This window comes from Phaethon aethereus (assembly GCF_964289735.1).
Source record: "Phaethon aethereus genome assembly, chromosome: 5".
NCBI classification, from domain to species: domain Eukaryota; kingdom Metazoa; phylum Chordata; class Aves; order Phaethontiformes; family Phaethontidae; genus Phaethon; species Phaethon aethereus.
In genome coordinates this window covers 35,127,989-35,143,219 of record NC_138579.1, presented here as the reverse complement: position 1 = coordinate 35,143,219, position 15,231 = coordinate 35,127,989, and the positions used below count along the sequence as shown (strand labels likewise).

The following is a 15,231-nucleotide window of genomic DNA, read 5'->3' as shown; positions in this document are numbered from 1 at the left end:
TCCAGTAATACAGGGGCAGCCGCATTTTTCATCACCCCATTCAGGTACCTAGAAAAGACAAAGCCAGGTAATTCTGCAGTGGCAAGAAAAGGCCAGTTTATACATGTCAGAATTCCTTGTAAATCTCTTTCATTTGGGGGAAAATACCTCAGTACAGAGCATTTAATGGGAAATCTTTTAAGAAATAAGTATTTTAAACAATTACTAACTCTCCAGGGTTGTCTCCTATTCATCTGCAAGATAGATCATTCTCAGTTAAGTCACTGGTAAAACCCAAAATAAATCAAGAAATTAAAAACATTTTTGGCTTAATGAGGTACAAATAAATTATATCTCTACTACTTAACAGATGCATCACAGACAAATAAACCTCTGTCATTCACAGTAAAGATTTTGGGTTCCACATGACCTTCACCTATGATGGCGCACTGTATAACTTATTCAATTTACTACTATGCAAAAACCAGTAAATTCTCAAATTTAATCCAGATTTTATCAACTGGGCAGTATTTTAAATACTAAAGGCTTACTTTAGCAAAATCAGAATCTAACAATCAAATTAATAATCTAAAGCGAAAATAAAGGAAGAAATATTTAGGATCCAATAAAAGGTGATAGAAAGCCATTATCCTAATGGCAAAGGCTTAACGTTTCTGGTTAAGGGTGTTAGACTACTATGAATACAGAGTGATGTTTCTGACCATCAGATCACACACGATCAGCTTCCCCACCTCTGTTACTTTCATTGTTTGATGCTTACATTTCTATAATGCCTAAAACCTGTTCTCAGGAGTTGATGGGAAGAAGCTGTATTATTGTAAGTTCCTTTGTGCTTTGCAGCAGTGTGAAAAAGAACAATAGTTACCAACATTTGAACCTGCTCATTTATCCTATCTGTATTCGTACAGCACATCATTACTGACGTCATTATAAGGCCACAGCCTTTCCAGCTCTATCATTATCTGTCCATCAGAAGACACTCTTCTGCTCATTAGTTACAGACATTAAAATTCTTTATCATTTTACCTTTCTGTGGAATGGGTATAATACCTTTACATAAACCTCTTCACTGAGGATTAGAGGGCTTTTTGTTTCCAAGTTATTCTTGAGGCTTAATGAATACAGGAAATTATAAAAGCTTCTTCTGTAACCTCTTTCAATTCTACATTTAAAAAAAACCTGTAAAACAAGATGCCTCGTGTATCATTAAACATCAAAAATTTATAACAGAACAAAAAAAGGAGAGATCATAAACAAGATACCTAGCCAGGAAGATTTACTTGAGATTAATCTTCTAAAACATGCATCTAGCTGATCAAACAGCAAAGCTAGAGCTGACAATGGAATAATTATTTTGTCCAATGTTTCTAATGCTACTGGCAATTCCATTATGGACTAACAGGTCTCACGTGTTGATGGCAATACCGTTCTGAAAAGCTTGCTGATGCTTCTCGTAATTTGTGTTCCTGTTTGCCTAAATTTAAGACTCCTAAGCCTCAGCAGAGCAGCAGACACTACTCGACTCAAGTGTACTTCTATTTGCTGCCAACAGGGACCACTGGAAATGACTACCTTAAAAATTTGGTAGTTTCTGACCTAGGAAAGCAATAGAGTACAATTATTTGCTTGTATGTGGGTGGGAATAGGAAGAAGCATACCACACAGACTGGGGTTTACAGCAGTAAGATGGATGCTACAAAAGAGTAGAGGAGAAGACATGTTTGTCATGTTTAAGTTTGAAGCATTTCAAACGGGCTTCTCTCTCAAGTAATCTGCCCCTGTAGCTTACAAAACATACTACACAGTAAATCTACTAAAATAGGACTGAGATGAGTTTTTTCACTATTAACTAGAACATCTCTGATTTTAAAACATGTGCATTTTATTCAGCCATGTTAATACATCTGCAATATGAAATACCCAGAAACAGCATAAAGAATGATTTTCCCTACCAAGACCATACAGCTTCATGCATAATGCATAAGCTATGTACTGCTATCATACTTCAGACAGTACAGAAGGGGACACAAGACCAAATCCTCCTACCTGATGTGAGCCAAACTTAATCATACCTACAACCTTACTGACACCAATACAACCGCTGCTTTGCATAAAGCAAAATTTGGTTCCACGTTTCAGGTTTAAGTTGTTGGAACTAGTAACACAATCATCATAGAAGTGATTTAAACGATTTACATGTGTTCTACGACAGGGGTTACTTACACAGCGGTTACAGTTAACATAGAGCACTTCACTGAAACTCTGTGAGTGAAAAGCAATTAAGAATACTATTGTATATACATAGTTATTAACACAACAAAATTTTAAGCCAATATCCTTTCTAAACAAAAATCAACACCAGAAAAAGTACAACGCGATCCAGTACAAAATTTACAGAACAATACAACTACTAAAAGAAGAAGATCAAGTGCCCCACATGGCACAATTCACACTAGATATTCTAAATCGGTGTCTGATATAATCGGGCTGTGCTTAGGTTTTAAATATATGACTCTGCGGAAGCATAGTTAATTGTTTACAATTGAAGGCTTTTTGTTTATTTTCCTGATTCATATGGATTAATATTAAGCATAAATATCAGACATTTATAATCAGAAGTATGAACTCACTTGCCATGCAAGCTCCTCAGATATGTCAGTCTACAACGTAATATTTTAATTGGGTCTTTACCGGTTATCAGTATGCCCCAATTATGTCACTGCAACGTTTTTAGTAAAGCCTATAGAAGTAACAGACAAACTATAAGGTGTAGCAAATATAATTTATTAGCTTAAGATGCAAACAATTGTAATATATTGTAAAATGACATAAAGGTTTTCATCCTCCCTTAACAGCTATTTCTGACACTTCTGTTGCTAAAACAGGAGTGACCTAAAAATTAGTGCTTTAACTGCCAATACATGAATTTAATATGTAACTTTTTGTAATGTAACACAGATGTTGTTTTAGAAGTACAAGCAACTGTACAACAGAACAAGCTCCCTTGCTGTAATGAAGTTACCATCAATATTAGTTTTGACCCAGAAATTCTGTAATTACAAACTATAGACAATATATAATAAATGTGATCACATTCACTGTAAAAAATAGTTGCTTATCCTGACTTAGAGCCAAGGAAGTAAACCCTTTCTTAATTAGACTGACCAAAAGCTGACAGACTTTTGCATTTTCACTGAAAAACATTTTTAGGTGAACCATTCCGTATTCCTCAGCCCAAATTTTTTATTTACTTTTATAGAAAACTAGCTTCATAAGCTAATTAACTCATAATTGCCATAACAATTAGTAGTTATTATGATACTCTGACCTGTGGTAAGGAGGTCATACCTTTGATAGTAAGTTTCAATAGCTTCAGCAGTGTGATGCTTGGCATGTGTTCTTTTGATTTGTTTCTAGAAAAAAAACAAAGAAAGAGTCTTACAAAGGTGTCATAGATCAAAACACAGAAATCATGACTGCCCAAACACATATTCCTTGGCTACACTTTGATATATAAACTGAACTATGTTTTTAGATTCTGTACAGAAATGACATTCAATCTACCTATTGAATTGAACGTCTTCAGACTGTACTGCAATGTACCATATATGTAAAAGACAATAAGGTCACAATAAGTGAATCTAAATAAGTTTACTGAAGGCTGCAGAGGGCAAAAAACCCCTTGTTCTCTCTTTCAACCTTCGTATTAATTTTCCCTCAATTCAATTCCATCTAAGTCTGGTGCACTCTAGTTTTACAATTCAATTGGCATTTTTAACCAGGAAGAACATTGCTTAAAAACAACTTATTTGAAAAACTACAAAAAGTAATTCCATAGAGACTTGCCACTTGACTGACACCTGTCATCTCATGATAAATGACTCCATTTTCTCCCTCTCTTGCCTTCTGCCACTCCGGCAATGGTCATTTATCATCATCTCTGTCAGCAATGGAAAGCAGCACTGACAGTGCAAGTCAGCAAACATTTAGCACATGGAACCACGCAACACAGGGAAATTATTATTGTCAGAATAATAATGGTTTAGCATAATTTATTACAGGTCCACCAAATAAGCAAAGGCTAGATGTTATTAGACAGATGGATGGGTAGGCTTGGCAGCCATCCACTGAGACTCAGGCGGTGCTTGATGTGGAAAAGGGAACATCCTCCAAACCAATCAGAAAGCTGGCAGTTCAATTACAAAGAAATAAAGGGACATTCATCATTCAATTAGGCACCTGTCAACCCTCACAAAGGAGAAAACTTCTAACCTGGTACTCCTGGGAGAAGATGCTCAGCAGAGTGGACTGCGATTGACTGGAACAAATAAAAGAAGGACAAAGTTAATTACTGGAGTGCACTGCAAAGAAACAAAAGAGAAGGGAGCTTCAAAGGTAGGCCTGCTGCCCTGTAATCTAACAGAACATGAAAACAAGTGTGGAAAAGTTGTTCCAGATGAACACCTCAGACAAAGGCTTCCTGCTGCTAGGTCAAGGAGAGAGCGTACGAGGGAGGGGAGGAAAATATAGCAAGAGTTTCAAAGCAAACGAGCATATTGTTTGGGTGATTCCTTTTTCAGCTTCAGAATCCACAAAGTCCTATCAGGAGCAGGTAGCCAAGTTAAAAGGGAACAGGCAAAACAAAGCAAAATTGCCATTAATAATTGATGGAGTTAAATTCCATCAGCAGTTGGGAACATGCCGCTTTTTCACTGGCAACATATTGAAATTCATTTTGTTAGCAGCAAGGGAACCTCTTCAGTAGCTGTCTCATATTCAGGTTAAAAACTTCCCCCTCTGTCAGAAGTAGCATATGGGACCACTGGAACATTCCCACTGAAACTGATGTGCTTTGAAAATAGAAACTTTCACAGCAGGAAGCCATGATTCCCCGGAGTCGGTCATTTCCAAAAGCTGCCATAAGCTTCATTCATCTAAGGCTCCACTCAATGTCAAACACCTGGCAATGAAGCAACCTGGAAAGCATTCTTCCCAAGTGGGAATTTTTCTCTCTGAATTGTTAACATTTAAAAATGGGACAAGTTTTTTTTTTCCCTCTGAAAGGCAATCAATACCACACCGCTACTGTTTTCAATTGTCCTCTGTGGATATATCTACCTCATCACATCCTGAATACAATTAATTACTCCTGATATATTTTCCTACTACATGCAACTTGAACAAATTATAGTCTCAATAAATCGAGTTTTATGGTACAGCAAAGCATTATGAATAATTAAAATTTTTACTTTTGTTAACTTACCTACTACGACATAGCATAGGTAGTTCAAAGATTCAGCAATGCCTAAAGTCTTACTTTTCTGCCAGATTTCTTGTATGTGAATTTAACACCTGTATCACATCATATGTATATTAAATGTAAATGTTCTCTCCATACTTAAATGGCCCTTCTCCTTGCATTTTTCACACCTTGGAAATACTGATTTAAGATAAAGAAGACTTACTCCCATTTTCAAAAGGGAAAACTGAGGGACAGAATGACTAAATGGTTTTCTCAGGTTTAAAAAGAGGGTATGTCTATGCAGCACAATACAAAATGTTACCTCTAAATCAGCCAGTTGAAGCATTAGCAACAAAGCAAGTAGATGAATGCAGTGCTATATAAAGAGCTTACTAGTTGTCTTACACATATCTGTGCTTCCAGCATCTTTACCATAACACTGTATTTTGGGCTTGCCTGCCCAGCACATCTGTGTGACAGCAGTAAGCTGAGCCTTGATCTCCAGTATTTTACACGTGAGAATGTTCACCCTGAGTACTCACTGACTGAATGTTAAAACTGTAGAAAAATGATAGCAACATAAACTGAGCAGATGTATGAAATTAATGGATTACAATATAGTCAAGAATTTAAGTATTCTTAAATATATATCATTTGACATGCCTCCCCGAAAGGTGTACCATCCAATTATGGCAACCTTCAACATGCACATGTAATCATTAGAAGGTGAACAAACAAAAGAAATTAAGATTATATACTTACACAGGTTATATACATATGCAAAGATAAGGTATTTCAACTTGATTTATTAAAAAAACCCTGCAGGCTATAAATAAGTTGGATACATATGGCCCCCTAATGGCTCTCCATGTAACTATTATTATCTGGCAGATTTACACGGTCATAATGGTAGAACTGAATTTAGAGAAAAGATGTGTAAAAAACTGTCCTGGTTTCAGCCAGGGTAGAGTTAATTTTCTTCATAGAAGCTAGCGTGAGGCTGTGTTTTGGATTTGGGATGAGAAAATGTTGATAAGGTGCTGATGTTTTGAGTTGTTGCTAAGTAGTCAAGGACAGTCCAGCTTCTGGTGCTGGGCTGCCAGCGAGGAGGCTGGGGGTGCACGGGGAGCTGGGAGGGGACACAGCCGGGACAGCTGACCCAGGCTGGCCAAAGGGATATTCCCTACCATATAAGGTCATGCTCAGTATATAAAGCTGTGAGGAAGAAGAAGGAAGGGGTGGAGGGACGTTCTGAGTTATGGCGTCTGTCTTCCCAAGAAACCATTACGAGTGACGGAGCCCTGCTTCCCTGGAGATGGCTGAGCACCTGCCTGCCCATGGGGAGTAGTGAACAAATTCCTTGTTTTGCTTTGCTTGCGTGCGCGGCTTTTGCTTTACCTGTTAAACTGTCTTTATCTCAAACCATGAGTTCCCTCACTTTTACTCTTCTGATTCTCTCCCCCGTCCCACCGTGGGGGAGTGAGCGAGCGGCTGCGTGGGGCTAAACCACGACAGTCCTTTTTGGTGCCCAACGTGGGGCTCGAAGGGTTTGAAAAGGACTGTAATGGTTTCTTGGGAAGACAGACGCCATAACTCCGAACGTCCCTCCACCCCTTCCTTCTTCTTCGTTCCAAACCCAAACAGGACAGAATTTAACTGGATTTCTGGTTTGAGTTCTCTCCCACTGATACACCAATTTTTGTATTTTTAGGCTATTCCCAGTATGATCAGTGTACTTACTGTACTATTATCCTATTATACCCACAGACATATCAAAAAGAATTAGGACCATTATCCCTCTCTTCACACTCCTGACTCTTGTCCACACTATTTGTTCCCTTGGTGTCCTTGAATTTTGCCCTTCTACTTCAGTTTAGTTCAACACTCCTCTCCTATGCTTCCAACTATTCAGATCATCTAGGACTTTCCACGAACACTAAAAAATTTAGTCCAATAACTGAGTAAATTGGATATATACTGGATTGCAGTCCAAAAACATTATGACTGTGACAAAGAGAATTATTTCAATAGTACCATTCAAAGAATTTCAAGCCTTACTACCAGAAGATCTTGTTCCTTCACAAGAATTGGATTTATATCTTCACATGGCTGCTTCCATGTTTCTTCTGGTTAACGCAGTTCCCCTCCTAAACGCTAAAACCACTTACTGCCACTCAGCTTTTCCTTGCCACAGTTCCACTGCCACAACATCTTGGCAAAACAAAATAGCTCCTCAAAACACGGGTGGAACATCTATTGCAAGATGCCACTGACCGAAAACAAACATCATGGTTTTGGAAAGTGCTGAGAAAGCCAGCACTGTATACTTGGAGAGGGGACAGAAGACAGGAACATGCATTTGCATTGCACAACAGTATGATCACAACTGCTGATACTGACAGCAGGGTTACTGCCATGTAAGTTATCATTACTTCTACAGGAGCAGCTAAATTCCTAGTGCTCCATCTGTCCTCTGATGCTTCTAGATAGGGTTTCAAAGCAGCAAATGAGCAGACAAATTAATATAGCTGAGATAACCAGGAAAACAAACATAACACTGAAAATATCTTTTATTCAAAATAACATTTCAGTGCTGTATTATCGCCTCTTACAGAATAAACTTTATAGTAAGTCCCACGACTTACTAGAAGGCTATGGATATAGACATGTTTGTGTTGAGCAAGCGCTTTTGTCGGGAACCAATTGTAGAGCCAAGGCACAGATCTGCTGTTTTTCCTGAAACAACCAACCCCCCCCCCCATTCTGAGTACTACCTAGTTTAAATAATTAATAAATTAACTTGTTATCCAGCTTGTAGAACTAAATCTATTTTCCAGGAAAACAATCAAATTTTTCCTGGAAGAAAAGAAGAACTTTTCTTAAGTTCTGTAGCAGCCACTTTCATGGAAACATTTTCTTCTGCAATTCCAGATGATAATGGATCTAATTCCCAGAGCTCTCTTCAAAGCAACCAGCCTCACTCTTTAAATATCCTCTTTTTTCTTGTACATCAGCACCCATAATGAACAAACTTATCTTTTGTTACCCTGTGTTGATGTTGGTGGCATACTTCCACCTAAATAACCTGATGCACTTTGTGCTCTTGTCAATACATAACTGGATTTAGGCAGAAAACTGTGCAATCTAAAATCTGCTACAAAATGCCCTCTTAGTTTAAGAAAATAAGTTTTATTTTTAAAAAATGAAATGTCATTTCTAAGTTCTAAATCAAAGTCCATCCACATTTAGCATGGGATGCCCAAGTCAGACCAGGACAAGAGATAGACTATCCCTAAAAACTTGGAAATCAGTTACGCTAAATTGACAACTGCAAGTCCGGTGCTGAAGAATATGCCTTTTGGTCATTTAATAGGTAAGAATAAAATTTAGACCATTCTCTTCAAATGAATCCCAAAATTTGATAAAGGAGGAATGCTATCATCCTTGGAGAGTATTTCAGAAATGTTTTGTTTTGCAATGAATATTCATATATAAACTAGTAACAGATAATATGCTGATGCAGATCAGTGCCTCCTAACTAGAGTTGATATAAAACTCTGTCCAAGAAGCAGCTAGTAAGGACGCGATGAATTTAATTGGATCAGATCATCTTCTCAACAAAGCAGGCTTGTAAATCTAGCCAAGATTTGGGGTGCTGTCCAACTTAATATTTGCTATTTACTACAGCCTTACCAGGAGAAAATCCAAACATGACAACTTCTGCAAATATTATATTACCAGCCCTTGCAGATAATTAATTCTTTAGGGATAAGATAAAACTTATACTTTATACTTTGTTTTCTGAGATTACTGAAAACATAAAATCTTAGGTACAAAGCCAAGTTTCCACTTGTTCATCTATTAATTTTAAAATTAATTTCCTTTCCCTTATCTTTAACTTCACATTTTGCCTAAAATAGAAAGACTAAAAATTCAGCTTTACATTTCATGTATTTTACCATGGAACAAAGGAAGAGTAGAGAAATCTGTTTTAAAAAAAAAAAAGAGAGAGAAATAGGTATTATATATATAGAATAGCCTTGATGGGTTCTTTTAAAACAAATGAAATCTACAAAGAACATTGCTTCATTGCTTCCCTTTCACAAAATGGAACATTCCACCTTAAGACAATAGATATATTGATTAAAAAACTGAGTGTGGGGGCAGGAGCTGCTTTTCCAAAATTCAGAAGCTGTTACATGTGAAATCCCAAAGCAGCAGGGTCAAACCTTCTCTTGGAAGTACATACAACACTGCACCTCGCTATTGTAGAAATTCAGGTAGGGGGGAGAAATGGTTTCTTTTCTTCTACAGTCTCCAGCATGAGTATGTAGTGCTAGTCATATTCCTTCATGAAATGTTCTGAAGCAGACAGCAAGAGTCTCGCATTTCTAATAATTGGAAAAGAATTCTTGTCCTTTCCATGTATAATAAGTTTTAAAATACTTTTACCAATGCAATACTGAGCTTTAAAATAAAGGTAATACATACAACCTAGGGCTAGAATTGCATGGTGCTGCCATGCTGGACTAAGAATCTATGTGAGAAAAGAAATATATATATTTGACGAATTTAAATGACTGGGGGTGGAAGGGGAATCCTCCTTATAGCTATCCTGAAATTTCAGAATGTCTGTTTCTAATACTGCCCATCACATGCTAACCAGTCCACTCTTATTTCTAAAAACTCTGTCAATAATGGATTTCAAAGAGATCTAGCAGCATCGGCTCAAAGGTGTAACACACGCACGGATGCACAAAGCCTCCGTGGCTTCCCAGAACTACAGGATGTAGGCTAACAAGCACCGCAGTTAGACCTGTAAAACAACTAAAGCCAGCCTGACTGTGAACTTCCCACCCGAGAGGAGGTGACAACTAGTGGATTCTCAGAATGTCTTCTATGTGTCAGGATTGTCAGGACAGGAAAAAGGCTCTTAGCAGCCCGAATGGTTCCACATGAGGACCCAGGAAAGCTCAGAAATAAGCTTTGGTAGGCCTTTGTTGAGAACCGCTAAGCTTATATGCATCCAAGCTCTGAAGAACATGGAATGAGGGAGACTCACTGCCTCTAGAATAGTTATGGCTTTAACCTCTCTTCACTGCAGCTTTTAATGTTAAAATCTTCCCAAGATTTTTAATATGCTTGTGGTCACTTCTCTGAATGAAAGTTCTCAAAAAGCAGATTACTGTCTCTGTACACATTTGTACTTTATCATTCACATATCTAACATTGATTTATCGGAAGTCAGTGAACTACCATTTTAAGCTGAATCAATATGTGTCTATATATATATATATATATGTGTGCGCACATGTGTGTGTCAATATGTGTTTAAATCAATGTAAGAGTTTGAATTGCAGTAACTAAGTGACATAAAAGTACCTAAGCCTTTACTTACAACATGGTAACTTCTGTGAAGTGGCTATCTTCCAATAACAGCTTTCCGGCTATACCAGTTCAAGTCTGGGATACAAAACCAGTTTTATTATCTCTGCATAAGCAGCCTTCCATACAATGAAACATTATCAGTAGCTACTGCTTTGGGAACTAGAAAGCCAATGCAGTGCTTTTGGGGAAATAATCCCATTACAAATATATTAATACTATAAAAATTCAATTCACATATATATATATTTGACAAGAAGTACCTGCTGATAGCTCATTTCAGACTTAGTACCATCACATTTAAAATCAAGATAAAATGCAAGGTCATCTGGAGAACTATAGCACTAATCAATTTTGAAATTCTCCAATATTCAGTTCAATAAACTGTGTAACAGCCAAACTCAAAAGGTTTAAATACAAATCACTTACAAAAATTGTCTTTGCATCAAAGTTGATTTCATACCTTTGGTAGGATCAAAAGATAAGAGTGCAAGGAAAAAGACATCCTGCATTGCAGGCTTACACTATCCAATGATAATAAAAAGGTTAAAGGCAGGCATGTGCATGCAACTTTGCTGCCTATAGCCAGGGTTATGGGAATAACTGTATGACAAAGCTGCGAGAAGGCTACTTGAGAAGAGTCATCACTTCTATGACCTTGACACTGGTTGGTCCCACAACTTCTATACAATTTAGTGATGTGCAAGAACAGATGATGGTGCAATACATAGAAATGGCAGCATTTAAAATTCATAGTAGCATAAGGCCATTACTTTTCCCACTGGGCCACTTGAACTTTAATAATGTCTGACCTAGTTGGCCAATAAGTTCTAGCAGCAGACAGAGGAAAATTGCCAGTATTAGATACTGTTTGAATGATTTTTCATTTAGAAAGACTTAGAAGCTCCTTTAAGAACAGGGCACCAATCCTTCCTGTAGACACCTTATTTTTTGGTGTCTGTTGTAACAGCCAATATATTTTAAAACAACTGCAGACTATGAACAATCTGTATCAGACATGAAAAAAGCAAAATGCAGAAGTAAATACAAATTATCAATACAGGCAATGATCATAAAATAATGCTAGGTCTTCACAGAGATTAACTCCACCTTCCTTCACCCACACCACAAAAATCTAATTTTCAACAGCAGTAATACAAGTGTAACTCAAAATATGCCATATTCAAATTATTACAAAGTATTTCTGACCAAGCCCCCAAAATGAAAAAAGAAATCAGAATAAAGACACAAATTTTCCATTGACATTTATATGCTTATGATGAGAACAACATTATGCTTTAACAGTGGATAAACATTGGCAGACATTATGGTTAAAAATGGAACTCTGAAAACACAGGAACAGAGGAGTGGTATTTCCAAATGAAAAGAAACTACTTTTTGGTCTTCTTACAGATAGTAATTTGCTTGAGATATCATGGTATTTTTTCTTCTCTGAGTTAAACAGCACAGAGCTTGTTGCATGAATGTTTGAAATCTACTTTAAATGCCAAACCCAAACAGAGACCTTTGTAAGTAAATACTCTTTCACTAATGTTTTAAGTAAAGTTTCTTCCATAGAAACATAAAACTATTCCGTAAGGTTCAATTTTCAAGCTGAAGAATATTTTCAGATGCAATACAGAACCAAAATATATTCACAACACAGGTGTAAAAAAATACAATGTCAGTGCTAAAACATGAAATGAAAACTCAAATATTCTGACATCAGGCTTCAATGACAATTGAATCTTTTCACCTTACACATACCAGAACTTCTCTGGTAACCTTTGATCATCTAGTCAGGGAGTCCATTGATAAAAAGAAACTGATAGGAGTCAAATCGGGCTTGCCTCCCACATACATCTTGATACTCATAGTACTTGTCCTCCACATTTCCACCTCCTGGTATTCTCTAAAATTCTTCTTTTAACTCTACCAATAAAATTTCTCAGAAAATTAAATAAAAAAGCAAAGTTGAGACTAACATAAGCAGGTGATTTGCTATGTCCTTGTCCTCAACTACTCCAAGTTATATAGCAAGAAGAAAAGTTTCTTAATATCCAGGAAAGAATCAGTGAACACATCCCAAAGCAGAGGCACAGAGCAGCATACCAAAGACTAAGAGGGGAAAAAAAACCACCCAACCCTCTGCAAATTCCTTGTTTGCACTTAACTGTACATCATCCACACTTCATTTCAATTTACTTCAGTTAAGATTATACAGAAAACATGTCTGCAAGTTTGAACTCTTTCTCTTAGCACCTCAATCTAATTGTTGAACCATTAGACAAAAATACACAAAACTTGTAATTATTGGATGACAGTTGTGCAAAGAAAGATACTCATAAGCTGCAACAGCAATGGATCTCAACAAGTACTTAAGGCAAAGAAGCTACAATTTAAACCAGGGATTTATCCCTCACCTTTCCTATCTGCCCTCTTGATAGAGCCAAGAGCCATAAACTGAAAAAAACATCCACTTAGTAGTCTATTACTGGAAAGAAATATTTGATATATACATTTTGTGTTCATCTTCCTCATTTTGTTTGGATAACTCTATCATGCTACTTCCCTTTCCCCCAGGAAAAGAATCAGATTATAGAATACCTTGTCAAGAAAAGTTTTTCACACTCCAGTCTTAAATTTCCTGATTGTGGAGAATGGCAAAATCATTCTGCTTTGTATTTTTTTTTTCTTCAAATCTATATTGTCCTGTATAAACTAGGTGTTTGAATTTAATTTTAGAAAACTATTTTTATGAGAGAATGGCAATTTGACACTAATTAGACTGTTCATTTTATGTTAAAAAATTAGCCTGTATGTAAAACGCGTATCTGTGCCAATTTGAAACTAAATAAATCCCCAAACACCCTTAAACAATTTGCTCCTAAAAATATATAATCAAATTTAGAAAACTATAAATTATATTTAAATTTATTATTTACAAGCAATTAATTATGAAGACAGCCAGGTGGCTTTCATTACATAAATTACTGTTAATGACACTTGCCTCATGCTGCTACTGTATTTAGCATTTGCATGCATCACATGTCAAGCACACACACTGTTGCATAGCTATCTCCAGGGTAAAAAGTGAACACCTTAAGTCAAAAAAGCTTCCAGTAATCCAATCAAAATTGTTAATTCCTTAAACAAGTCAGGATCTTATTATTGTTTCCCATACAGTATATAATTTACAAAATTTTAGCTCTATCAAACATGCATGACACAGAAGAGTAGTTATAAGTAAATTCCAATTTTGGGAATGATACAGATTTGAGGCAAGAAATGAATCCATTTACAGCTAGCCCCCTTGAGATTTTTAGTCTTAAGCCCTAAACAGTGTTTATCATTTAAAACTTTATGATTTTAAAGCTACTCAGAAAACAAAAGGGAAAAAAGGGAATAATTCTTGCCTATCTACCTAGCTGACAGTACAGTACTTTGCCTTGTATCTATAAGTTATTGTACCATATATGTAGATATTTACAAAGTCTACTTTCAGCCCCAGGGGTACAGCTTACTGTGCCATAGAGGGAATAAACTAATTTAATTCCACTACTAACTTCTCATTGGAAAGAAGGCAGAAACTCACTAAGAAGGAAGCCCAGCTGTTCTTTTTACTAGTGGTCTTCCAGCATTCCTTTTTTTAAAAAGCTGTCTACCTACAACTGGCAAGCAGTATGAAGGGAACATTGGACAAGAGGTGATCACAATATTACATTATTCTATCCTAAAATTTCTCTAACCTTTTTCATACCTACCAGAAGAATTTCCTTTCCCTTCCCCCTCTTTCCAGGGTATTTATTTTTTTATGTTCTTTGCACTGCTCTCAAAGTCCATATGATGACTACACACTTTGCTTCCTACAGTGCTGCAGAAAAGGTTGGGTTTCCAGAACTCTTGTTCCATGCACTAACTGAACAGAATCATCTCCGATGTAAATAGTCCAATAGGTTCACCATAGTACATCACCTTCATTAAGCACCAAAATTTGACCAGTCTTGGTAGAATGGAGCCAAGGAGGAAGGAAAACTAGTTCCACATCGAACATTTGTTCTATGTTAAAATAAACTGAAGATGACCTCAACATGTATCAAGTCGTATGGCATGACTCACCGACACTTCTTAAACTTCTGGGAATTGTCAAAAACATAAGAAAAATATACATTGCCATCTTTATATTAAGCACATAAGGAGTAAACTTTGAAAAAAAAGAAAAAAACAACTCCATGAGAAGGTGTAACTAAACTTCACTGGAATTCAGTGAAATTTGACTGTTAACATTCTTCAGGCAGCTCTCAAAAGGGCCTCACACAAAACATCCCAACCCTATCCTCTCCCATTTTAAGCTCTTTATATATTACAGTAAAGCAGAAAAGACCACAGAGCCTTTTCCTCCTTCGGATTATTTTTAATTTGATCTTCATATTTAAATACCAGGTATTTGTATGTTACCTAACTTCTAAGAGTGGCAAATCACAACTAGGACATCTGAAAACAGTGGAAATTGAGAAGATGGATAAAAAAAAAATTCTGAACTGGACTGTTTACATTTCTGCATGTTAGTCAGTAACTAACAAGTTCTCTCATATATTCTTATA

The 15,231-nt window shown here is 36.6% G+C and overlaps 1 protein-coding gene across 3 annotated transcripts in view; it reads right to left on the bottom strand.

Moving 5' to 3' along the window:
* Positions 1-15,231, bottom strand: part of CDIN1 (CDAN1 interacting nuclease 1) — a 125,710-nt gene that overhangs the window by 94,625 nt on the left and 15,854 nt on the right. For 2 of the 3 annotated variants that reach the window (XM_082000883.1, XM_082000884.1), the window contains exons 2-4: positions 4,273-4,318; positions 3,349-3,413; positions 1-48 (exon numbers count right to left, since the gene is read on the bottom strand). The exon at positions 1-48 is cut by the window's left edge and continues 13 nt beyond it. In XM_082000883.1, the coding sequence (XP_081857009.1) occupies positions 1-48; positions 3,349-3,413; positions 4,273-4,318 (159 nt within the window). The remainder of the gene's footprint in view (positions 49-3,348; positions 3,414-4,272; positions 4,319-15,231) is intronic. The other variant, XM_082000885.1, reaches the window with a different exon arrangement.